The following is a 25,791-nucleotide window of genomic DNA, read 5'->3' on the forward strand; positions in this document are numbered from 1 at the left end:
CCTGACAACCTCTGTCCAATGCTCTTTTATACCCTCAGGTCAGCTAAATCTGGGAGTGTTGTGAATTACGTGTTCAATGCCACCCTACGTCCACCTGGGCAGATCCAACAGTTATCGTCAGAGTAACTCCAACAATGTGGCAGGAGGGTACAGACTGCATTTATTGAAAGAATAGTTGGTACAGGGTGTAACAGTTTTTCTTTCTAAGAAATACTGAAAGATTCCCTCTTCAATTTTGTGTACAAATTTATTTTACCTGCACATCATATGTTTAAGAGTCAGAGTAATGATTCATGATCATTTCTATTTCATGAAATGTTTTGCTACTTTCAAAAGTGAAAATGCTTCAGATTCATAGACTCATATTATGAGATATGTACTGCTAACTCAGTATCTACTCAAGAGAATTAGATTTCCTCCTCTTCCTTTTTGGAAGAGGAGGACGCAATCTTAATAAACATGGGATAAAGCTACTCGCTGCAAACCTTTTTTATTTTATCAACAAGGACAGCAACAGGATCATCACGTCAGAAGAACAGGCTCAAGGATGTCTGACCAGGATGGAACGCTCCCCGGATCAGGAGCACAATATTCCAAAACAAGCTGATAAATCGACTGGAGATGGAGCGACTGCTTCCCTCGCTCCTTCCCCCCTCCCTCTCTGCTCCTCCAAGCATTCACAGGATTCAATAGATACCAATGAAGAAATGTCTTCCGGACCAGAGTTTCTTAAATTTACAGATGGAATGAATCAACAGGTTCGCCTCGGCACGTCTCTCCTTAGCACTCACGTAGCAGACCTCACTACATTTAAGCAACCTGCCCCTGACTTCCCAGAGGATCCATCACTCTGCGTTTCTGAGGTCTGAGGCCGGGGACCAGATATTATCTTTACACCTGTCTCCATCCAGAATGTGTCTGGCCCCCGGGTACTGCAGAACAGGACATTACCTGTCCGGATCACTACAAGAAAATTTACAAAAACCAGAAATATGAAATACAGCGGTCCTAATTCAAACCTCAGAGTGATCCCCTGCCTAAAGGAACCTCAGACTGAAAATCTTTTGGCCTCCAAGCCACTTAAAGTAGCTCTTTTAAATATCAGATCACTCTGTGCTAAAGCTCTGTTAATTAATGATTTCATCACTGAGTATAATGTTGATGTTATGTTTCTGACAGAAACATGGTTGAATGACGATAATGACCAAATTGTACTCATTGAATCAGCGCCTCCTGACTACAATTTTTTAAGTGAGAATAGAAAACATAAAAAGGAGGAGGCGTGGCTTCTATATTTAAAATACCATAAACTGTAGTAAAATCTCTTTCGGTCATTTCACATCTTTTGAGTATCTTGGAATTCAGGTTAAAGGCTTCAAACGAACTTTGACACTAACTTTATACAAAACTCCAACATGTGGAAAATTTCTTTACTGACTTTAATGATCTTCTTTCTCTCATATGCATTGATTATGATTGTTTAATAATTGTTGGTGATTTTAACATTCATGTGGACAAACCCGAAAACAGAGGAGCAAAAAAGCTCTCTGATATTTTAGAAAATTTTGGTTTAACACAACATGTTAAACAAGCAACACACACTCAAGGACACACACTGGACTTGGTTATCAGTAAGGGTGTGAATATTTCCAATGTCTCTGTAATTGATGTCGCCCTGTCGGATCAATTCGCTGTTATCTTTGAAGTTTCTTTATTCTTTGACCCACTTGGACAAACAGCTACTATCACAAAACGTTCTTTCACAGAAAACACAGCAGAAACATTTAATCAAATCTACTCTTCCTCCTCACCCTTAAGCTGTAATGATGTAGATCAGTTGTTAGATGATTTTCAGTCTAAAGTTTCATATATCATTGATTCCATTGCTCCAATTAAAGTAAAGGTTTTGACTGGTAGAAAGAAATCTCCATGGAGAAATGCAGAAATAGTTCGGTCTGCAAGACAAGTCTGCCGCAGGGCAGAACGACAATGGCGTAAAACTCAACTTCACGTTCATCACGACATCTACAAAGAAAAACTACGTAACTATCACTTAACACTAAAACATGGAAGGGAGGCTTTCTTTGCAGATGTCATAAACAAAAACATCAATAATGCTCGAACTTTATTTGCAACAGTTGACAGGCTCACAAACCCTCCTGTGACGTTTCCACCTGAATTCCAATCTAATGCCTGTAATACGTTTTCTGATTTCTTTTCAGAGAAAATCCAAAAAATCAGAGGATTAATCTGCACATCAACTTCAAAGCCAGAACCATTGCTGTACCAAAACAAAACAAATACAGAAAAAATGACCCATTTTCAACTACTTAATTATAAAACCTAGAAGAAATTATAAGTCAATTAAGTTCAAGCTCCTGCTGTCTGGATGTCCTTCCCACACATTTCTTTAAGAAAGTCCTGCCTGTTATTGCTGCTGATCTGATCCAAATCGTAAACTCATCGCTTACATCAGGTGTTTTCCCCCAGGCTTTGAAAACAGCAGTCATCAAACCACTGTTAAAAAGAACAATCTGGACAAATTACTATTGCAGAATTACAGGCCAATCTCAAACCTCCCATTCATCAGCAAAGTTATTGAAAAAACTGTGTGTAAACAATTAAATAGTTTCCTCATGATGACCAACTGCTTTGACACTTTCCAGTCTGGTTTTCGTGCTCACCACAGCACGGAGACTGCCCTCGTAAAAGTATTCAATGATATCCATATAAATACGGACTGTGGGAGAACCACGGTGCTGGTTCTGTTGGATCTCAGTGCAGCTTTTGACACTGTCGACCATGACATATTACTGAATCGACTTGAAAGTTGGGTTGGACTCTCTGGTTCGGTGCTCGACTGGTTTGAATCCTACATAAAGAACAGGGATTTCTTTGTTTCAATTGGAAACTTCTCATCAAAGAGGTCAAAGGTCACATGTAGGGTACCCCAAGGTTCAATCCTAGGACCCCTCTTATTTAATATTTATATTCTCCCACTAGCTCAGGTCATAACAGGAAATAATATTAGCTACCACAACTATGCGGATGAGACACAGCTCTACATTACGATGTCACCAGGTGACTCTGAACCCATCCAATCACTGAATAAATGCTTAGAGCAGATAAATGTGTGGATGTGCCAAAACTTTCTCCAACTGAACAAAAATAAAACTGAAGTCATTATTTTTGGACCTAAAGAGGAACGATCTAGAGTCAATGCACAGCTTCAGTTATTACAACTAAAACCTAACGATCAGGCCCGAAACCTGGGAGTAGTGATGGACTCGGACTTGAACCTCCAGAGCCACATAAAGACAGTAACAAAATCGGCCTTCTATCACCTGAAGAACATCTCCAGGATTAGAGGACTAATGTCTCAGCCAGATCTAGAGAAACTCATCCATGCGTTTGTCTTTAGTCGCATTGATTATTGCAACAGCATCTTCACAGGCCTGTCCAACAAATCAATCAAACAGCTGCAACTGATCCAGAATGCTGCTGCTCGCGTTCTCACTAGAACCAGGAAAGAGCACATAACACCAGTTTTAAAGTCCCTCCACTGGCTCCCTGTAGCTCAAAGAATAGATTTTAAAATACTGTTGTTAGTTTACAAATCACTGAACGGTTTAGCACCACAATACATCAAAGATCTGCTGTTGTTGTATCAACCTTCCAGACCTCTCAGGTCTTCTGGTTCTGGTCTGCTCTGCATCCCCAGAACCAGAACCAAAAGAGGAGAAACAGCTTTCAGCATCTATGGACCAAAAATTTGGAACAAACTTCCAGAAAACTGTAAAACAGCGGAAACCCTGACTTCCTTCAAATCTCAAGTAAAAACGCACCTGTTTAGAGTTGCATTTGAAATGTAATATGTATGGATTTGATTTTGTGGATATGTATGTAATTTTTTTTTTTTTTTTTCTGTTGTGGGCAACGGGGCCGGCGAATACCCGTGGTTAAACGGACGGCGGAGTCCGGCGGTAACAGGCGCTTAAATTCCGTGTCAAAGGAAGGGGGAAGAAAGGGAAAAAAGAGGGAAAAAAAAAAACAAAAACAAAAAAAAACCTTGGTATTTTATTCTATGTTGCATGCCTTTGTGTTTTGTGTTTATGATGCCTTGTAGCTGAAATGTGCTATACAAATAAATTTTGATTGATTGATTGATTGATTGATTGATTGATTGATTCAATCATGCACCTGTGTTTTTTCTCACAGTGTTATCAAAGCACACCTGTTGCATATGTTAAGACCAATCTAGGAGATATGACTTCTAGTGACTTACAGCATGTTGAAATGTATTTGTAAACATATTTTGTAATCTTTCTTAAACAAAACCAAGAGTTATAGTGTTGTTTGTTGATGCCTGGTTATATTTTTTCCAGCCTGAGCCAGTTGTCCTATGTTAGCCTATCCCATTGATATCACAGTTCTACAGAGAAATGGTTGTGACATGATGGAAACACATGACTTTTTGATGTATGCTCAAAAATGAGTAAGCAGAGTAAACAAGTTGTATTACCTTGCAGGTCAGAAATATACACATGGACAAAATACCTCCTGTGTTAATGACCAAGAAAGTCCACTGTGGTCCTGAAATCAATTTAAATTGATTAAAATACTATTATCAAAAATATATTACAATTTTTTTTTGCATTTTTTTTATTGTAAAAATGAATATCAGTATATGAATGTTTTCACTGAAAAAAACTACAAAATAAGATTAATTTAAAAGCTTTAAAGATCACAGATAAAAGCTGTAATAAATGTAGAACATTTTATTTTTTTATGTATGATATCTGGAGTCTCAGGGGTTAAGGACATCCATTGGCATCTGCATCAGAAATGTAGATGGTTTTGAACTTTTCAAGCAGTCTTATATGCTTCTCTAGTTCAGTCAGTTGCTCCTCCATGTGGATCTTGCGGCTTTCTGCGATGGGGTGTACAGGATGAAAGGAAGGCCCTGATATTCATGATGCACTTCATGCCATTTCTTCTTCAAGCCCTAACAAGAAGACGGGAACTTGGCATTAGACATTATTCGATATTTACATTCCTTTGACTTCCTCTGTCCAATTTTATTTACTTCACCAGAGGTTTTAGTTGTTAGATGTCTGTTGTTAAAGAAAACAAATGCTGCATACCTCTATGGTAGCTTTTCGCTCTTCCTCTGACACTTGTCGTGTGGCCTGCATCTCCTTTTCAAGTCTCGCCTGGTCATCCCTAGCCTGCTGTTCAGCTGCACGGCGCTGTTGTAAGTATGTGGGTACCTGACCATAATCCTGCAGGAACGAAAAATAAGCTTCACGTCCAACTATAATTTGCTCAAATGTTCAAATGGCCTCCTACATGGAAAATGTGGCTGTTAACAGTTGGACTTAGGGAGGTTCTGAATATTATGCCATGTTCAATTCATAAAGGAGATAACATCCGAGTGCTGTTGGTCAGTCACTGAAAGGTTAGGGAGGAGAGAAATAGCACTCATGGCCCAGGACTTGTCAACATTAGCCACACTTTTCAAAGAGTGAAGTGACAGGATGCAGAAAAATACCTTTTTTATGATATATTTGGGGCTAAGTCCAGCGCTTTGGAGAAGCTCTTTGTGTGCCTGTGCAAAGTCTACACGAGAGGGCTTAGGCTTCACATCAGCTAAGAGATCTCTCTTGATTGGAGTCAGTGGTTGGTTGGCCAGTATATGGAGCGGTGGCCTTACTTTAGTGATCGTACTGGTTTTATGGATGCCTTCAGTCCCTGTCCCTAAAAAAAAAGCATATATCAGGTGGGTTATATTGACAGCACAAAAGCAAATCCTCATGCAGTTGGTTGAGGAACTAACTCTCAGGAGCTTTGGGCGCTTTGCGTTTTTCTTGAGGTAGTTCGACGGAGAAGGCAATTCAAGTTTTGCTAGTCCCATCGTCTTCCAAGCCTGTTTGACTGGTTTCTGCTCAAGCAGAATAGCTGCCAGATGCTTGGGTACATACCTTTAGTAAGATATGATGACAGAATATACTCAATAACACTTGAGGAAAAAAAACAAACAAAAAGAAATAAAACAGAATTCTGAAATTTTAATTCAGTAAAAGTAGCAATATTTCATACTCATGTTACTCAATTAAAAGTAAAAACTATCGCATAAAAAAACTACTCCTAAAAGTTTTTTTATTGTTTGTGTATTCGTTTGTCTTTCAAAAAGTTAGTCAAGTAAATATAACTACTTACCTCTGGTCACACATATAGCTTTAACAAATTGTTAAATAAATGTAACATTGCCTGGTTGTTGTAAGTTAGGCCCTGTTTACATGGCAATAATCCAACGAAAATGGAATTTTTGTTTCATTTCTATTAACACATTTACATGAAGCCATTCTAATTACAATCTTTGTTTACACAGTAACGGTACACATCGAAAACGTGTAATGCTCTCGTCACGCCACTAGTTGGTGCTAGGTTCTTTGAAACTAAGTGCGCATGTGTTTAAAAAACAAAAGTTTTACTTGAAAGCACATCGATTCGCATTTCCCCATCAGATACCGTTCCCCCAGATACCGGAGAAAAAACACGCACTATGTGCGTCAGATGAGGGTGCGGTTGAAAAACCCGCACCCTAATCAGGTGCTGATTGCGGTTGGAATCAGGTGCAATCAGGTGCACCGGTTGGAATCAGCAACAACGCTTTGCTGAAACACGTTGTTTGAGCTTTTACGGTGTCCGTAGTTCTCTAGATAAGAGTGCGGAACAAACACGTGTATTTTGCAACCTGGGTTTGGAGCGGCGAAGAGACGCTGAGGGAACCGTATCTGATGGGGAAACGCGAACTGTAACAACACCATGTCAGTAGTTTCTTCTTCTTCTTCTATGTTTTTGCGTCATACTCTGCAGGAGCTAGGGATTCCCAGGGAGAAAAGATCCATTTCCTCTGTTTACAAGACAACGGACACCTGTACGTGTCAGAACCATAGCACTATGGAACCCGTTTTCAATCTGGGCAATTTTCTGAGAAAACATTCGGTGGGTTCATGTAAATGTACTGTAAACGCAACAAAACGTCCATGCTCACCAGAAATTGTTGTGTAAACAGGGCCTTTTATCTGCAACGTTTGTGTTATTGTAAACAACAAGAGAATCACTCTTTTCTCACGTAAGTCTGGCAGAAATAAAAGTCAGTCACCAAACACAGTTTTCCCAACACGTAGTGTGTATGTAAAGGTTTTTGTGAATTTGGAAACAGTTGTTCTTTATTCCCCAAGGTTATGGAGTAAAGAGAGGAAATAATGGATGATTCAGCAGCCTGAAATATTCTGTTCCCCCTCCATAAAATGGGAACAAATTATTTTACCTGCAAATGCTTAACTTTGCTTATTCCTCTCATCATCAACAATAAATCCCGTGAATTTGGTAGAATTTGTTCTTTGCTAGCCAGAGTTATGGGGGGGTAACCATATATTTCAGCTGGCTAAAATATTCCGTTCCCCCGCCATAAAATGGGAGCAAATTATTTTACCTGCAAATGCTTAACTGTGCTTATTCCTCTCATCATCAACAATAAATCCCGTGAATTTGGTAGAATTTGTTCTTTGCTAGCCAGAGTTATGGGGGGGTAACCATATATTTCAGCTGGCTAAAATATTCCGTTCCCCCTCCATAAAATGGGAACAAATTATTTTACCTGCAAATGCTTAACTGTGCTTATTCCTCTCATCATCAACAATAAATCCTGTGAATTTGGTATCATTTGGTCTTATTTTGCCAGAGTTATGAGGGGGGAACCATATATTTCAGCTGGCTAAAATATTCCGTTCCCCCTTCATAAAATGGGAACAAATTATTTTACCTGCAAATGCTTAACTGTGCTTATTCCTCTCATCATCAACAATAAATCCTGTGAATTTGGTATCATTTGGTCTTATTTTGTTTTCTTTATTCGACATTGAGTTTTCCACAAAAATACAGGCTACAGGATCTAATAAACCATGAGTTTGGTAATGATTGATTAAAGTGGCTCAACGTCGCCTTTTTGTTGGCGTCTTGGATGCAAGTGATTGTCCTTTTCTCTTTTTTGCTCCAGAAGTCTTGGATTTTGATGGCTTGGTCATATTTTCTGATCCTGTTGGTTGAAATAAACAAAGACTGAATTTCACAGTTAATCAGATATAAAAATGGCAAAGTGATGCATTCATGATACCTGGGAAAAGTTTAATCCTCAACAAACCATAAACTTTAATATCTTCAATGTGCTTTTCAGTGCATGTTTTGTAAAGTAAAAGGAAGATAAGATAGTTTTTGCAAGTATAGATGTGAGTTTTGTGTATTGTGCGTATGTACTCATTAACAATGCCTAAATCCAGTACAACCAATTGATTTCAGTGTAGACCCACTGTATATATTTTAAGCATCAATTAGATTAACTTGAAGTCAGAATGACATTAAGATTTTGAGGTAAATGGAGGATAATCCTGACCAAAAAAAAAAAAAAAAAAAAAAATTCTAAAAAACTACAAACTGGGCAGGAGTTTCACCTTTCACCAGGGGAACCCTAACTATACAGCCAGGGCTGCAATGGAAACGTTTATATCAGGGTGGGAGAAAATTCAAATAATTTAAAATTTGAGTTGAACAGTTATCCAGATAGATAATATAAGATGAACTCATCTAACGTCTATAAGTTTGTTGTCAACAAAATAAATGGTACCTTTCTTTGGGCTTTTTCCTTTAGGGGATCTTTTTCTTGTTCGCGGTAAAGCCTTCTTCTTTGGTTTTACTGCTTTTTGGACAGTCTCCAGCTCCACCTCCACAGGATAATGATCACTGATGTTTCCAGCCTTGGAGAGTGAAAACATAAAATTATAAATCTTTGCACCTATTATGTGCTCTAAAATGTCTGAAAGTGTCAACCATTTCTCTGTGATGCAGTATTGCTAAACAATGATGACAATAAAGCATACGTTTTCGTCTGTTAGCCCAAACTCCACTTGAAAGTTGAAAGACTTTGCAGAGTCAGGAACAATGGCACCCAGCATTTCTTCCCCATACACCACAATCCTATTTGAAGAAGATAGTATCACAAAGCAGTTTATTGGTGCAGTTTTCAACATATCTCCAAATACATCTACACATTTACATTTACTTATAAAATTATTAGATAGAACTTTTAGCAACAGTAGACATGTTTTGCAGTTCATGATTTTTTAGAGGGAATAAAATTCAACAATACAGACTCAGAGGTGAAGAAAGTATGCTATTTTTAAGATCTAACTGAGGCAGGGCACAATCCTAGAGGTCACCAGGGTCTGATACTAAATAATGAGGGGATCTATAACAAAAATGACAAGATAAAAAAAATCTATAAAAATCAAGGTAATTCATGGGAGGTAATTTACTGTAACCTACCTGTAAACCTCAACAAGCTTAGACAAATTTTGAAATGAGAATATTGAAACATCCTTCTCTAGCAAGATGATGATTTCAATTTATTTCAAGGAATTAAATATAAGGAATTTATTGTTACACAAAGTGTGATAAAAATGTGCACAGTGTGTATTCATGACACACAGATGTGATGTAAACTCGTTATCTAATTCCAAGACAAAGTCATTTTTATTTTGTCCTGATTCAGGACAAAATAAAAGTAGCAATCTGTCGTTTTATTAATGTTGTAGAAACAAAGATAGGTGTCCTTGGCACCTAACATGTATCTTTACCTGTCGTAGGTGTTGTCATTATAATTACTAGTCGTGGTGTCAACATCGTCATCTATCAACCAGTAGAAGGGATCAGAAGAGATGCGGATTGATTCCTTTTTCTTCTTGGAAAGATATCGACCATCTGCGTTGAAGTCCCCCAATATCATGATATTCTGCCAAGGACAAAAAATAAAAGTCAAAACCACACATTACTGTACACAAGTATTTAAAGTAGTGATGATTGTTAGTGTTTGTAAGCAAAACAGCAATTTTACATTTTATCCTCCTCCCCCAAGATTTCTTTCATTAGTAGACTTCTCAGTTTAGTGTTAAAAGACATTAAAAAAAGATCCCACTGACCTCTTACTGTTTGTAATAACAGAAAAAGTCCATAATAAATGGGAGAAAACCATGGCGTTATTCAATGAGTGATTTACCAAGCACATTATCCAGCATCTCACTCACATTTTTAACAAGACAGTGACCCTTGGAGTTTGAAAACTCTCTCCTCTGAGTTACAGTGGAGAGACGGCTGAAATGATTAACTTTTGGCTGAATTTTAGCAAAGCTATTAATAAAAACTCTAATATTATCCTACAATTTTCAAGTTGCATATCTTTATATAGAATGTAACAACTTACATTTGTTTTCCACTTCTGTCTGACAGCATTGACCACATCGTAAAGCTCATCAAGTTCCTTTACTGAGTCTTCTGGCTTGGTGTGGACCGGAATCAGGACCAGGTCTTTTACAACTGAAAGTGGACATGAAAGCAAATAACATAGACCCAGATCCACAGTGCACCTAAATAGATGTGAGCTCAAATAAATATTTAGGTTTAAAATAAGTAGAGGCCTCAGTTTAGTGTTTTCACATGTCATGTCAAAATGTCTCCTATTTCACATGATCTCAGTCCTTTTAAGCCCCAAATAAAACACAACATTTGACCATACATTCATAGCCGATATGTTTATAACAGTTATCCATAAGGTATTTACTCTGTACAAACTGCAACACATACCACATTGGATGGACGGATGGATTATAATTGTATGCAGTAATATAGGAATCAAAGTATGTGCATAAAAGTAGCTTTCATTTTCAAACTTATACACATTTGGAAAATATTTAGTCAAATTTCATATGTTTCCAAACTGTGTAGAAACCCTGTCATATCACTGTAAAAAACTGACATATGGTAGTATTTAGTAATGATAATCTGCTCTCTCTGGTGCAGCACAGGACCATATATATTCATTACTGTATGACTTTCTGAAGTGCTCATTACAAGAACATTTTTCATGACTCACCATTAGATTTGAATGAAACAAATGTTACAGGCTTATAAAGATAAACCACAGTGGTTTGACTGCAGTGAAACCATGATCTTGATGATTTAAAAGAATTTAGCTGAGAATATGTTGTAATATTTTATAACCTAACCTATTTTATAACCTAACTTAAGTAAAACTATAATATTGTATTTTTAGTGTAGGGAGAGTAAGAGTAAGGGTTTCATCGTGACTTTTACAACTTATCTATCATAGAATGAGTCAAATGAATCTGTCATAAAGAAAGGTAGGATATGAAGACTGGCAAAAAGAGCCGTCATCATATCCTTGCAAATTGTCTGATGAACTGTTTTGTGCACTGTGAGCTGGCGTTTCATTAATGTGGAACAGCACACACCTGTGGAGGGACAGCAGAAGCGCAGGATGAAGGGCTCTCTTGCGAAGGCATCTTCATCTCCAACCTGATTGTCTTCATACTGATACTGAGCTGTAAGCTTGACATCATCTTCTCTGAAACACAAACAATAATAATAAAGTTTGTTTACTGTATTATTAATACGATTTTAAACCTTCTTGAGTGCATGAGAAGTCAAATTTCTGGAGGGATTTGTAGAGTTTTACTTCTCAGAATGCATCAGAAACTTCATAAAATTGTACTAATTATTTAAAGCATTGATTTAGCAGGGTGTCAGAAACATCTCTCAAACATTTTGGTCAAGATTAGTCAGATGTACATCCAAGATGAGGACCCCAGAATTCACAACATTCTCAAGGTGTTTTAGTAGATTGAGGCCTGCTCACTGTGGATCCCATTGGAGTTTAATGTCGGTGGTATTTTCAAAAAATCAGTTTGAGTTGACCTAACCTAAGTGGCATCACACATTTAATGACCAGAAGATTGAAAACTGGTCATTAAAGGATGGACATGGTCAGCAAAGTTGGAGGATAACACTCGGTTTATAATATGTCACTACGGTGTAACCCACATAAAGTGGGGATAGCCTTTTGGGAAATAGAGATTGGGTAGGCGGAGTAGTCTGCCTGGCCAATGAGAAGTTTGATTCCCATGAATGTTTAGACCAATCAGAGAGCGGAATGCCACAGAGGCTCCACCTTCTTTCCCGTGTTGGCAGCGTTGATTGTGAGCGGGAGATCTGACGCTGATCAGACAGCTGAGCCAGAGTGAGAGTCTTTTGGTTTCTTTCTAATATCATTTATTGACTTTGAAGGAATTTTTTTGTTGTAAATAGTTATTGTTTAAATCCAACTTATAATTTAGAAAGAGTGATAAGTTTCAGAAAACTGAACTTCAGTTTTTCTGCTGTTAGAACCACTAAGATCAGTTGGAACTGTTGCACTTTCTGGCAGTTGATTGGCAGTTGTTTTCAGTTCAACTGAAGGTACAGCCTATATAATAATGTATTTTTATTTTACTTAATTCATTTTCTTTAAGTTAAAACTTAAAAAATATGCATTTTACACTGTCTAGTGCCCTCCGTGTCTGGAATGAGAGTCCCTGTCTAGTTGTTTTGAACGTGCCGCACTGAGATCGGTGAGCATATTTTGTACCTTTCATTTGGTTTTTGTTCTTTTATCTTGTTGTCAAATAATGATCTTTATTTGACCTACTTAGTTATTAAAACGTGAACCTTTGCTGAGTTTGTGTAAAATGTAATGTTTTATTATTGTTCTTGGAAAAGGATTTTTCGAACAGTTATGAAACATAATAAGCTAGAATGGTTTAATAATAATTCTATGTTTCTGCTGGTCTTGTCTGTTGACAGATCAGGGTTTTTTTTTTGTTGTTGTGTTGTTTTTGTTTTTTTGCTTTTTCTTCTCTTCTCCTGGATTGTTCCTGGAGTGGATTCCCCTACTGACTTTGATGGCGAGCCTTCCCACCTGGACTTAGAAAGATCTGGATTTCCTCCCATGATGAGAGCCTTCCCACCTGGACTTAGAAAGATCTGGATTTCCTCCCATGTTGAGTGAGACCTGAACCAGGATTTAATTTGATTCCTTTGTCATCTAAAAGAGATTAGAGCGCAAACTACCAGGATGCACCCAATAGATTTAAATTTGATATTTAGCACTTGGCCAAGTATTGTTGTTTTTATTTCATTTATTTTATTGTGTGTAATTTTATTTTCTTAATTGTATGTCTTGTCCACTTGTGAGTTTATGATTCATGTTACTAAAGCTAATTGTTTTTTAAATTCACTCAACCGTGTATGTGTGTCATTTAAACACCCATCGTGCTCCGACAGCCGAACCTATTGGCCCATCTACCTAAAACATATTGTACCCTTCTCAACTGTGTTACAGGAGAAGCTTTGGCGAGCCAGCCAGGAGCACGAGTGTGTGTGTTTAATTGTCAGACATCTTTCACGTATTGTTAGAGCTTGCTAAGTATTTCTCAAAAAAAAAAAAAAAAAAAATGGATGTGGTACTCCGGGAGTCCATCCAAATTCCCCATTCTTTGGTTGTTAGTGGCTTGACAGGGTCAGAAATAGATGAGGAAGTATCAATATTTCTCCAGAAGTATGGTTCCATTAACCGTTACATTCACTTAGATGATCCAGAGTCCTACCCCACAAAAAGACTCGACCAGCAAAAGAAATATCCCATCTTCTGAAAACCCTCAGTCAGTGACGGCTACAGATTCCCCGATTTTGACACCAGCAAATAATCCAAGTAAGCCTCTCAACCCTTCCATTTTCAGTAAAAACCTGATTGATCTCAACCCCCCACAGACTTTGTCATTCTCATCTGAATCCACTACTACGCCAGTAATCGATGTTAATCCACATGCAGTTCAGCGAGTGGTGGTTGAGCATGTGGTGCGCAGCAGTGATACCTCATCCCAGTTTGCTTCACCCAGTAGACTCAGAGCTTTTTCAGGCAAGAGTCCACGTCCAAACCATGAAGCAGATTATGATACATGGCGTGCAAGTGTTGAAATTCTTATCAGAGATCCATCTGTGTCAGACTTGCATTGCACACATCGTATATTAGACAGTCTTCTTCCTCCTGCTTCTGAAATGATTAAACATTTGAGCCCACAATCTAGTCCCTCAACTTATCTCAAGTTGCTTGACTCCGCCTACGGGACGGTTGAAGATGGTGACGAACTTTATGCTAGGTTCATGAGCACGTTCCAGAATGACGGAGAGTTACCTTCTGTTTTCCTGCAGAGACTGCACACAGCCTTAAGCAAAACAATGAAACGTGGTGGTGTATCCGCTCCAGAGTTTTGATCAACAGCTTTTAAAGCAGTTCTGTAGAGGCTGTTGGGAGAACGCTTTAATAGCCGATCTTCAGTTAGAACAAAAGAAAGATAAACCTCCTACTTTTGCAGAATTGTTGCTCCTTCTTAGGACAAAAGAAGATAAACAGGCTGCAAAAATGACTCGATTGCGACAGCATTTCAACCATGCCAAGTCTGGCCACATCCACAGCAAGCAGCGTGCCATGTCACAAGTTCATCTTGCATATGACAAAAATGATTTGATAAATAAGACTGATCTTGAGATGCTCAAGCAACAAATTGCTGACCTCAGCCTTCAGGTGAAGAGCATTGTGTCAGAGAGTCAAAAGTCAAAACAACTTAAGCAACAAAAGTCTGTTCCTCTAAGTGTCACACATGAAGCCCATGTGGTGAAACCAAAAACAAGCCGTCAGCATCCTTCCACAATTAAAGCAAATGGCAGACCACGTCCCTGGTACTGTTTCCAGTGTGGAGAGGATGGCCATGTTGTTTCAGTCTGTGAAAATGCACCAAATCCTTCCCTTGTAGCAGCTAAGAAAAAACAGCTGAAAGAAAAGCAGGCTGCTTGGGAAGCCTCTAATGCTTCTCAAAGTGAGACACATTTAAACTAGTGTCTGCTCCCATAGAGGGACACATGGGAGCAGAGATACAAAATTCCAGTCCCAAAACCATGAAAGCTGTTGTTAAGAGTGTTGGGGTAGAAAGGTTGAAATTGCCACATGGCCTGGTGGGAACTAAAACTACAGCTCAAGTGTCTATTGCAGGGAAAGACACAAACTGTCTGTTGGACACAGGTTCGCAAGTCACAACTGTGCCCCAGTCCTTTTATGAAGAACACCTTTCTGATCTGACCATTCATTCTTTAAATGATTTGCTTGAAGTGGAGAGTGCTAATGGCCAGTTTGTTCCCTATTTAGGATATGTTGAGCTTACCATCACTTTTCCTAAAGAGTTTGTTGGCTCTGATATTGAGAGCGTAGGCATCTTTGATGGTCTGCATATTCAGCTTTCTGTAATCTACACACAGACGAACAGAACCATTCTTTTTGCGAACCACAACAATTGGAGAAGCAAATGGAGACTCAGATTCCCGTATGACTCCAGAATCTAGGAGTTCCTGTATATGTTGTCTCACAGCATCTACATCGTTGGGCACCTGTTCATGGGCTCTGCAGCCCATGAACAGGTGCTTATAGGCACAAACGCACTTGACGTTCTTTATGCGGATTACCAGAAACTTTCATCTTTTCAGCCTTTGATGAATGGCTATCAGGCTGTTCTCAAAATACTTGAGATACGACAAAGGGAGCTTATCCACAGCAGCCTTGGTTGTGCAGAACTAACAGGCAAGCTGCCTAAAGTTGTTCCTGCAAGGCAGACCGCTGTTGTTGAAGCTTTTGTTCCATTTAATCGTTTGAACATTCAGAGAGATGTTATTCTTGAGCAACCATCAGCTTCTTCTCTACCGAATGGTTTACTCGTTTCAGCGATTGCAGTAACTTTACCAAGCAAACACTCATGTCATATTCCTGTCGTACTGAGAAATGACACCAATCATGACATAGTCATTCCCCCCAAAACCATTGTGGCAGATGTTAATGCTATAGTACAGGTGTTGCACAAAGAACATACTGTCAATGACTCAAACTGTCCTAAATTTCAAGCAAAGTCTTCCCCATCACTGAACTTTGATTTTGGAGATTCACCTTTATCCACTGAATGGAAAGAGCGAATAACAAAAATGTTAAACACCATGCCAAACGTTTTCTCTCAGAATGACCTGGATTTTGGCCATACTGATAAAGTGAAACACAGAATCAAGCTCAGTGATGAGACGCCTTTTAAGCAGAGAGCACGTCCGATACACCCCAACGATGTAGATGCTGTGAGACAACATATACAGGAACTCCTAGATTCTGGAGTCATACAGGAATCTGAGTCTCCATTTGCTTCTCCAATTGTTGTGGTTCGCAAAAAGAATGGTTCTGTTCGTCTGTGTGTAGATTACAGAAAGCTGAATATGCAGACCATCAAAGATGCCTACGCTCTTCCAAAACTGGAAGATGCTTTCACTGCACTTGCTGGTTCTAAGTGGTTCTCCGTTCTAGACCTCAAGTCAGGCTACTATCAGGTCGAAATGCAAGAAGCAGACAAGCATAAGACTGCATTTGTGTGTCCAGTTGGATTCTGGGAATTCAACAGGATGCCACAAGGAATAACAAATGCGCCTTCAACCTTCCAAAGACTGATGGAAAAATGTGTTGGCGATATGAACCTAAAAGAAGTTTTAGTGTTCATTGATGACTTGATTATTTTCTCAGCCTCCCTGGAAGAACATGAACAGCGCTTGCAGCGTGTTCTTGAACGATTGATGACATATGGTTTGAAACTGGCACCAGAGAAGTGCAAATTTTTTCAAACGTCAGTAAAATACCTTGGTCACATTGTTTCTGAGAAAGGAGTTGAAACAGACCCTGAAAAAGTTTCGGCCTTACAGACTTGGCCGATCCCCACAAATCTTAAACAGCTTCAATCTTTCTTAGGATTTGCTGGATACTACCGACGGTTCATTCAGGGGTACTCTACTATTGTAAAGCCACTTAATGAACTAACGTCTGGTTATCCACCACTCAGAAAGCTAAATAAGAGACAGAAAATAAATTCGAGCTCAGAGTATCGCAACCCAAAGGAGCCCTTTGGTGAGCGGTGGACACCTCAATGTCAGAAAGCTTTCGATGACATAATAAGTAAGCTAACATCAGCTCCAGTCTTGGGTTTTGTAGACCCCCAGCTTCTGTATGTCTTACATACAGATGCCAGCACTGTTGGCCTTGGGGCTGCATTATATCAGGTTCAAGATGGTCAATCTCGAGTCATAGCTTTTGCGAGTCGAGGACTTTTAAAGAGCGAGAGGAAGTACCCGGCTCATAAGCTTGAATTTTTGGCTCTTAAATGGGCAGTCACAGAAAAATTATCTGATTACCTATATGGTACAGACTTCACAGTAGTGACGGACAGCAACCCACTTACATATATTTTAACATCTGCAAAGCTGGATGCGACAGGGTACAGGTGGTTGTCCAGTTTTTCTACTTACTCATTCAGTCTTCAGTACAGGGCGGGAAAGCAAAATCTTGATGCTGATGCACTGTCTCGCCGACCTCATGATCCACCAAAGGATGATTATGCATCAAAGAAGGAAAGTGAGAGAATCCGGCAGTTCACATTGTACCATCTGAGCAATCCTGACAGTCCAGAGACTGTTCCCCAGGAGGTGATTAAGGCTATTTGTGAACGCCATATGGTCACTTCATCTGTAGCTGGTGTTCAAGCCGCCACTCCTCGGTTGACATTAGTTGATCTCTCACTCACCAGTCCACAGCTATTCCTGACTGCTTCCAGCAGGAGCAAGTGGATGGGTCCCCTCTTGTTTATTCATTTTCAGAAGAAGAGTTGAGGGAAAAACAAACATTAGATCCTGCTATCAATGCAGTCATTGTACTCTTGGAAACTGGTGAAACTCCATGTCCCGGCCTCAGGTTAGAGCTACCAGAATTACCTTTGTTACTCAGACAGTTGTCTCGGTTGGAGATGCAGAATGGAGTGCTCTATCGAAAGCGACAAGATGGTCCAAACATCTCATATCAGCTTGTACTTCCTGAGGAGCTAAGAGCTACAGCACTCCTGAGTCTTCATCATGATATGGGCCACCTTGGAGTTGAACGAACAGTAGATTTGGCAAGAACTAGATTTTACTGGCCAAAAATGTATATGACCATAGAGAAAATGGTTAAAACATGTGAGAGATGTGTTCGTAGAAAAACACATCCAGAAAGAGCTGCTCCACTGATGAACATTAAAACCTATCACCTCTCGAACTGGTGTGCATTTACTTTTTGTCAATAGAGCCAGATCGCTCAAACACCAAAGACATTTTGGTAATAACTGATCATTTTACAAAATATGCAGTGGCCATACCAACCCCAAACCAGCGAGCGCAGACCGTAGCAAAGTGCCTCAGGGAAAACTTCATTATTCATTATGGTTTTCCTGAAAAGCTCCTTAGTGATCAGGGTGCTGATTTTGAATCTAAAACCATAAAAGAACTCTGTGAACTTATTGGCATGAAGAAAGTGCGTACAACCCCTTACCATCCCAGGGGAAATCCGGTTGAAAGATTCAACCGCACACTTCTTCAAATGCTTGGAACACTTGATAAGTCAGATAAACTCCGCTGGAAAGACTTTGTCAAACCTCTGGTACATGCTTATAATTGTACAAAGAGTGATGTGACTGGATTTTCCCCATACAAGTTAATGTTCGGGAGACAGCCCAGATTACCCATTGACTTGATTTTCAGATTGCCCACCAATGCTACGAAGCAGACTCATTCCCAGTATGTTGGCAATTTTAAATCTCGATTGGAAGAAAGTTACCGTATTGCTACTAGCAATGCAGAAAAGAATGCAAGTCACAATAAAGCCAGATTTGACCGGCGAGTGATTGAATCAACTTTGCAGACAGGAGACAGAGTTCTTGTGCAAAATGTGAAGCTGCGTGGAAAACATAAATTGGCAGACAAGTGGGAGGAGGATGTTTATGTTGTCCTCAAGAGAGCTGGAGAAATGCCAGTTTATACAGTTAAACCGGAAAGTAAAGATGGACCAGTGCGGACTCTGCACAGAGACCTGCTTCTGCCATGTGGATTCCTGTCAGCAGCTGCAGCCTGAAACAGTCAAACCTTGTCCAAACAGGAGACCCAGAACGAGACAATGTCCAGTCGTCGAGAGTGAAGAGGAAATCATCTCAGATCTGGATGATGTACCTGATTGGACATCGTTCCCTCGTTTTGTGTCAAAACCCGATGTATATGTCATAGTGCCTGAAACTCACAAGTCAAGTGAGCATCACAGTGCAGTTCGACCATCAGCAGAAACAGGGAGATCTGTAGTTTCCCTCTCACCTGATGTTCCAGCTACTCATATTGTAGGAGATAGAAGTACTGGAGATATTCAAGATGCATCAAGTGTTCACCTACCTGAAAATGACAACCTACCGGAACATAACAGATTATCCGAAGCAAACGTTTTACCTGAACTAAATTCAGTTAAAGGATCCCCTCAGTGTTTGGATTTGCAGCAATCTGAGGAAACTCCTCCATATAATGGGATGAGCTCAGATGCAGCATATGATGATGAGTTTTATGGAGTAAATGAACCTGTTACTGCCCAACCTGAACCCTTAAAGTTTCAGACTGAGGGACTTCAAAACTCTGAAACATTTCTTCGTCGCTCTGAAAGAGTACACACAAAGCCAAACAGATTAGAGTATCCAAAACTGGGAAATCCTCTGATGATGGGGGTGAATTCTCTTTTCCAGGGTCTAAGTGAAGCATTGGCTAGCTCCCTGAATGGCTTGGAGAATGCATCCCATAATTCCATCAGGCATGCTTAAGCTGTGCGACTCAGTGTCGTATTGCAGATGCCCAGGGACGGGCATACCCTTCAGAGGGGAGGGTGTAACCCACATAAAGTGGGGATAGCCTTTTGGGAAATAGAGATTGGGTAGGCGGGGTAGTCTGTCTGGCCAATGGGAAGTTTGATTCCCGTGAATGTTTAGACCAATCAGAGAGCGGAATGCCACAGAGGCTCCACCTTCTTTCCCGTGTTGGCAGCGTTGATTGTGAGCGGGAGATCCAACCCTGATCAGACAGCTGAGCCAGAAACCACTAAGATCAGTTGGAACTGTTGCACTTTCTGGCAGTTGATTGGCAGTTGTTTTCAGTTCAACTGAAGTGCCCTCCGTGTCTGGAATGAGAGTCCCTGTCTAGTTGTTTTGAACGTGCCGCACTGAGATCGATCAGGATTTTTTTTTTTTTTGTTGTGTTTTTTTTGTTTTTTTGCTTTTTCTTCTCTTCTCCTGGATTGTTCCTGAAGTGGATTCCCCTACTGACTTTGATGGCGAGCCTTCCCACCTGGACTTAGAAAGATCTGGATTTCCTCCCATGTTGAGTGAGACCTGAGCCAGGATTTAATTTGATTCATTTGTCATCTAAAAGAGATTAGAACGCAAACTACCAGGGTGTACCCAATAGATTTAAATTTGATATTTAGCACTTGGCCAAGTATTGTTGTTTTTATTTCATGTATTTTATTGTGTGTAATTTTATTTTCTTAATTGTATGTCTTGTCCACTTGTGAGTTTGATTCATGTTACTAAAGCTAATTGTTTTTTAAATTCACTCAACCGTGTATGTGTGTCATTTAAACACCCATCGTGCTCCGACAGCCGAACCTATTGGCCCATCTACCTAAAACATATTGTACCCTTCTCAACTGTGTTACAGTAGCGTGACAGCACATTTATAAAACCTATGTGAACTTGTGGAAGCTCATTGTTAAACATGAACTAAGCACCAAATCAAAACATCCTGACGAAATGAATGTAATTGAACTATGCAGACTGTAACAAATATTTCAAGGGTGTAAGCTATTATATTTATACTTTGTCAAAATGTGTCAAGTAAAATATTTAAGGACAATGTCAAATTAAAACTGCTGCAATTCAGCATCAGCCACAATGTTTTTGCTTAGATATCTATTTAAAGCTAAAACTTTCTGTATGATTTGTAAACATGTGTTAATAAAGTGCTTTTACAGGCTTTAATCTCTGTATTTTGCAATTATATTTTTTGTACATGGCCTGTTAGATCATGAATATAAGTATCAAAGAATAATTAGTCATTTATCAACACAATCCAGAACAGCCATTCCTTTGTATAGGATTTTCATTAGCCTTTGATGTTCACAGGGGCTTATTCACAAATACTTCTGGCCTTTGTAACTACATGCACACATGCAAACTTAAAACAAAACCACAGGTATTTGCAAAAATTCTGTGTGTTTACAATACAGAATTGCAAAATTTGTATTTTGTTTAATCTTGAAAGTTTGAATACATAATAAAACAATGGAAAATGTTCTTAGTAATACTCTGTTGTAAATCTCATTAATAAAGAGATGTTTTTGAAGTGTTTTAATTCATAACAGTTCCTTAGCAGTTTGTCTATACACCACTAGTGGCTCACTTTTCAATTACCGGCGCTGTGGTAGCATGAGACTAAACTTAAAAAAAAAAATGATCAGGACTTTATTTGCATGAAAAGAAACCTCTTGTGAACAACAGGTCCTGAAAGTTAAAAGAAAGTGCATAGCCAGCCTGCTGAGCAGACTACACAACAGCATCCAAAAATCTGGACTGATTAATGTATTTACTTTCTATCATTTTTGGTCTGAGCAGCATGCTTCTGAATAAATGCTAAGCACTTCTAAGATTATAGGAATTTTGAAGATTAAAATAAGTAGTGAATTTAATGACTAATCAGTAAAATGTGAGAGGAATTTAGAGAAGCCAGAATAACTGGGGGGAAAAAAAGTAAGGCTGACAAACAGAAATAATTGGGGTCTGGAAGTGTGTCATCTCTAGGAAACAAGTTAACCTTAGAGTCAGTATTTGCTGAATATTCTGTAACTGTATCCAATTCCGTAACAAATTTTTGCAGATGAAATGCATTTTATCAGCATATTAATTTGCTAATTTATCATGTCTCTCTTGTTTTGTTTTTTTTTGTTTAGCTTTTTTGTGCTTGTCATTTGTACTATTAGAGGTCTGAAATTAACTTAACATTAAGGTTTTACTGAGATTTTAGTTCACTGCTAAATCCTTTCACAGATTGACCTCAAAATAAAATGATTCCCCTGAAATGTTTAAATCTTTAATTAATTAGCTATGTCTCTGATTTTCTTTTTCTTTCAATCAGGAATCAGATTATTAATTTATTTTTTATCATAAAACTTTGACCAAACATGACAAAGCAATTTAGATGCCATTTTCATGACTTTTATTTTGATGGAGTGAGAAAAGAATCCAGAATGTTCTTTTTTCCACAGATATTGCTTTTCTTCTTAACCCATGATCTGCAAAAGCAAATAAAATTATCAGTTGCAATGTTCAAACATCAATCATTACAATCTATGTAATTCTTGAGTTATCAAATACTAACGCTGTTCATCCAGCTGATGTAAGCAGAAGCACGGGTAAAGACGGTGGGTTTCCGGTAGGTGTTACAGCCAAGGGAAGACACAAAGCTGGTCACTCCGTGGACCACCCACTGGCCGTTGACCCTGCAATTCAGGGGTCCACCAGAGTCACCCTGCATAAGTAAAATTATATTTTAAAAATTAGTCATGAAAACTGGATGTCACTGACTTTATTTTGATTTCTTTTATTATTCCTGCACCCTTGGAAAAGTATTCATGCCTCTTGAACTTTCATGTTTTGTTTTATTATAACAGCAAAATTAAAGGAATGAGTAATAAGTTTAAAACATGGAATGATTGTTAAAAAAAACAGCATGCCCACAGAGCTCAGTTCAAGTCATTAAAAAATGGAGAGAATGTGCAAAAACCATCTATTTGTTATTTTCTATCTCACAATCATGCACTGTTTTGTGTTGACCTGTGACATAGCATCAAAATGTCATACACTAAAGTTTGTGGGAGTAAGCTGACAAAAAAGTCAGTTAATTATTTCTGTATCACCATCTGTTGGTGTCAGTACTTTTATGTAACTCCACACATCATTATGGACCTTATGATTGTCCACTTTTTTTGAAAAGAGGGAGTTCAACAGGTGGCTCACCAGACAACCAGAGTTGCTGGCACCTCCAGCACAGACCATGGAGCTCTTCACAGTGCTGCCCCACCAGCCAGAGCTGGTGCAGGTTTTGTGATCAACAACAGGCAGGTAGGCTTGCTTCAGCTGAGCAGACAGGTTACCATTAACTGGGAAAAACAGCCAAACATATCATTACCTATCTGAACGTCCACCATGTTAATCATCTTGGTGTGAAATTGTGTTTGACTCACTCCGAATGCGTCCCCATCCAGTGATGTAGCAGGGGTGGTTGTGGGCCAGAACCTGACCGGAGGGAGGAAGAATGCCCAGCTGGACGTAGTTGTTGAGGACAGCGTCAGTGGACAGACGCAGCAGAGCAATGTCGTAACTACAAGACGCAGGAAGCAAATACCAATTTTTTTAAGATTCTTGGAAGGTGAGTTGTGAATACAATTTAACTCTATAAAGAAACATATTTCTTTGTTCTTTTAAAATAATAAAACCACCTAACCAAAATGTTATTTTATTCAAAAATCAATTAAAACCGTATTGTTCAAGAAATAGGTATCACATATCTTTTAACAGAAGTTAAGCAACAAAAACTTCTTTTTTTCTCAACGGTTATGCTGGCAATTACTTAACTGATGCTCTTCCCTGGAAGTTATAGTAACAATTAAAGAAGAAAACAACATAAAATATATATTTTTTACATGGAAAGTATTATACATAACAAGTAAGCATCAGATTACACACATTCTTCTTGTTTTTAAAACTTAAGTGCAAGATTACTTAACATGTGGCATTTGACGTATAGGTCTGTCTTTTTTGCCCTATACACATTAAGAACTGGCAAAACTACATTCTTACTAACCCTCCAACATTGTTGGAGTTCCAGTTAGGGTGGATGTAGACCTGGCTCACGCTCAAGTACTGCTCTTTTCCCTCGTTGATGTTGATGTCATGATCTCCAAGAACGACACGCCAAGTCATTGATCTTTTGCCCATGCAGAAGAGACAAGAAGTTTCTTTTAGTTATTACTTATACAAGATGATTAAAAAAAAATAAAATAACAAAATGATCTATAGTTATTTGAAGCTGAATCTCTAACAAGTAGGACAGTAGTATATTCAGGTCTATGAAAATTGCTTGTTCTCTTGTTTTGATCTCTTCAGCTTTTCCATGATGCATAAGATTCCCACCTGTCCACACAGTGAGCAGCAGTCATGACCCATCCTCTCCGAACAAGAGTTCCTCCACAGGTGTGGTAGAAGGAGCTTCCAGATTTGTACTGAAGGGAGATCTGAAAAACACCAAGAGACAGTTTTGCAAACACAAGTAAGCAAACCCCAAACCTTTTCTCCAATGTCTTAAAAACACTTTCTAAAAATGAGCTCTAACTCTTGATGGGAATGAAGAGATTCAAAGGAAAATGTCCAGGTTTGATTGAGAAAAAATAGTAATAATTCCTGGACTTGTTTTAGAGAAATATTTAAGGGACATATACTTTCATTACATTTATCAGTTGGTGTACTTGAGTTATAAAGCAGATGTGATCAGTTTAAAATCTGATGCTGAAGATTTCACTTATTTAATGTCAGCAAGCAAGTTCCATGAAATTTGCATGTTTTCTTGTATTTTTAAATAACTTTAAAGCTACTTTTAGGCCTTTTTGTCTTGTCTTTATGGTGGTGATTGTTTTGTTAAGTTTGCAACACATGGATTATAAGGTCTGAAAGGATTTGAAGTATACCTGCCATGGCCATGAGTTAGGTCTGGCCACCCTTCCTCCCACAACTCTTGGTTCACCAACACTGTCCTCCAGGTACCTGGGCTGGGTTCAGCCAGAACTGAGAAAAGCAGATATCCAAAAGAACTATTACATTTAAGTCTATATGGGGTTTCTCTGGAGAATCTTCAAAATAGACTAGGTGGTACTTACCCAGGGCTGCAAGAGAGGTCAACAGAAGAAACCTGAGCATATCTGCAGTCTCCTTAAACTTTCTGTCCTGACAACCTCTGTCCAATGCCCTTTTATACCCTCAGGTCAGCTAAATCTGGGAGTGTTGTGAATTACGTGTTCAATGCCACCCTACGTCCACCTGGGCAGATCCAACAGTTATCGTCAGAGTAACTCCAACAATGTGGCAGGAGGGTACAGACTGCATTTATTGAAAGAATAGTTGGTACAGGGTGTAACAGTTTTTCTTTCTAAGAAATACTGAAAGATTCCCTCTTCAATTTTGTGTACAAATTTATTTTACCTGCACATCATATGTTTAAGAGTCAGAGTAATGATTCATGATCATTTCTATTTCATGAAATGTTTTGCTACTTTCAAAAGTGAAAATGCTTCAGATTCATAGACTCATATTATGAGATATGTACTGCTAACTCAGTATCTACTCAAGAGAATTAGATTTCCTCCTCTTCCTTTTTGGAAGAGGAGGACGCAATCTTAATAAACATGGGATAAAGCTACTCGCTGCAAACCTTTTTTATTTTATCAACAAGGACAGCAACAGGATCATCACGTCAGAAGAACAGGCTCAAGGATGTCTGACCAGGATGGAACGCTCCCCGGATCAGGAGCACAATATTCCAAAACAAGCTGATAAATCGACTGGAGATGGAGCGACTGCTTCCCTCGCTCCTTCCCCCCTCCCTCTCTGCTCCTCCAAGCATTCACAGGATTCAATGGATACCAATGAAGAAATGTCTTCCGGACCAGAGTTTCTTAAATTTACAGATGTAATGAATCAACAGGTTCGCCTCGGCACGTCTCTCCTTAGCACTCACGTAGCAGACCTCACTACATTTAAGCAACCTGCCCCTGACTTCCCAGAGGATCCATCACTCTGCGTTTCTGAGGTCTGAGGC

At 39.0% G+C, this 25,791-nt stretch overlaps 2 protein-coding genes and 1 pseudogene across 2 annotated transcripts; all 3 read right to left on the bottom strand.

Annotated features, from left to right (window-relative positions):
• Positions 1–4,796: 4,796 nt before the first annotated feature.
• Positions 4,797–5,855, bottom strand: LOC129372651 (enkurin-like; annotated as a pseudogene).
• A 2,086-nt stretch (positions 5,856–7,941) lies between these two features.
• LOC129372638 (deoxyribonuclease gamma-like) lies at positions 7,942–11,535 on the bottom strand (the record flags this gene model as incomplete). The annotated part of the gene is made up of 6 exons (XM_055050053.1): positions 7,942–8,104; positions 8,690–8,819; positions 8,943–9,039; positions 9,699–9,853; positions 10,322–10,434; positions 11,370–11,535. Coding segments are annotated over 6 exons (765 nt in total), but the record flags the coding sequence as incomplete, so codon positions are not given.
• A 10,587-nt stretch (positions 11,536–22,122) lies between these two features.
• On the bottom strand, positions 22,123–25,079 carry LOC129372652 (elastase-1-like). The gene is made up of 9 exons (XM_055050069.1): positions 25,008–25,079; positions 24,854–24,859; positions 24,665–24,745; positions 24,114–24,214; positions 23,785–23,907; positions 23,165–23,301; positions 22,938–23,080; positions 22,300–22,449; positions 22,123–22,213 (listed from the first exon to the last, which is right to left on the bottom strand). Exons 1-9 carry the CDS (start codon positions 25,077–25,079, stop codon positions 22,202–22,204), a joined length of 825 nt encoding a protein of 274 aa, XP_054906044.1. The 3' UTR covers positions 22,123–22,201.
• Positions 25,080–25,791: the final 712 nt, after the last annotated feature.

This window comes from Poeciliopsis prolifica, unplaced genomic scaffold, assembly GCF_027474105.1.
Source record: "Poeciliopsis prolifica strain line A6 unplaced genomic scaffold, Auburn_PproV2 SCAFFOLD030, whole genome shotgun sequence".
Taxonomy (NCBI): domain Eukaryota; kingdom Metazoa; phylum Chordata; class Actinopteri; order Cyprinodontiformes; family Poeciliidae; genus Poeciliopsis; species Poeciliopsis prolifica.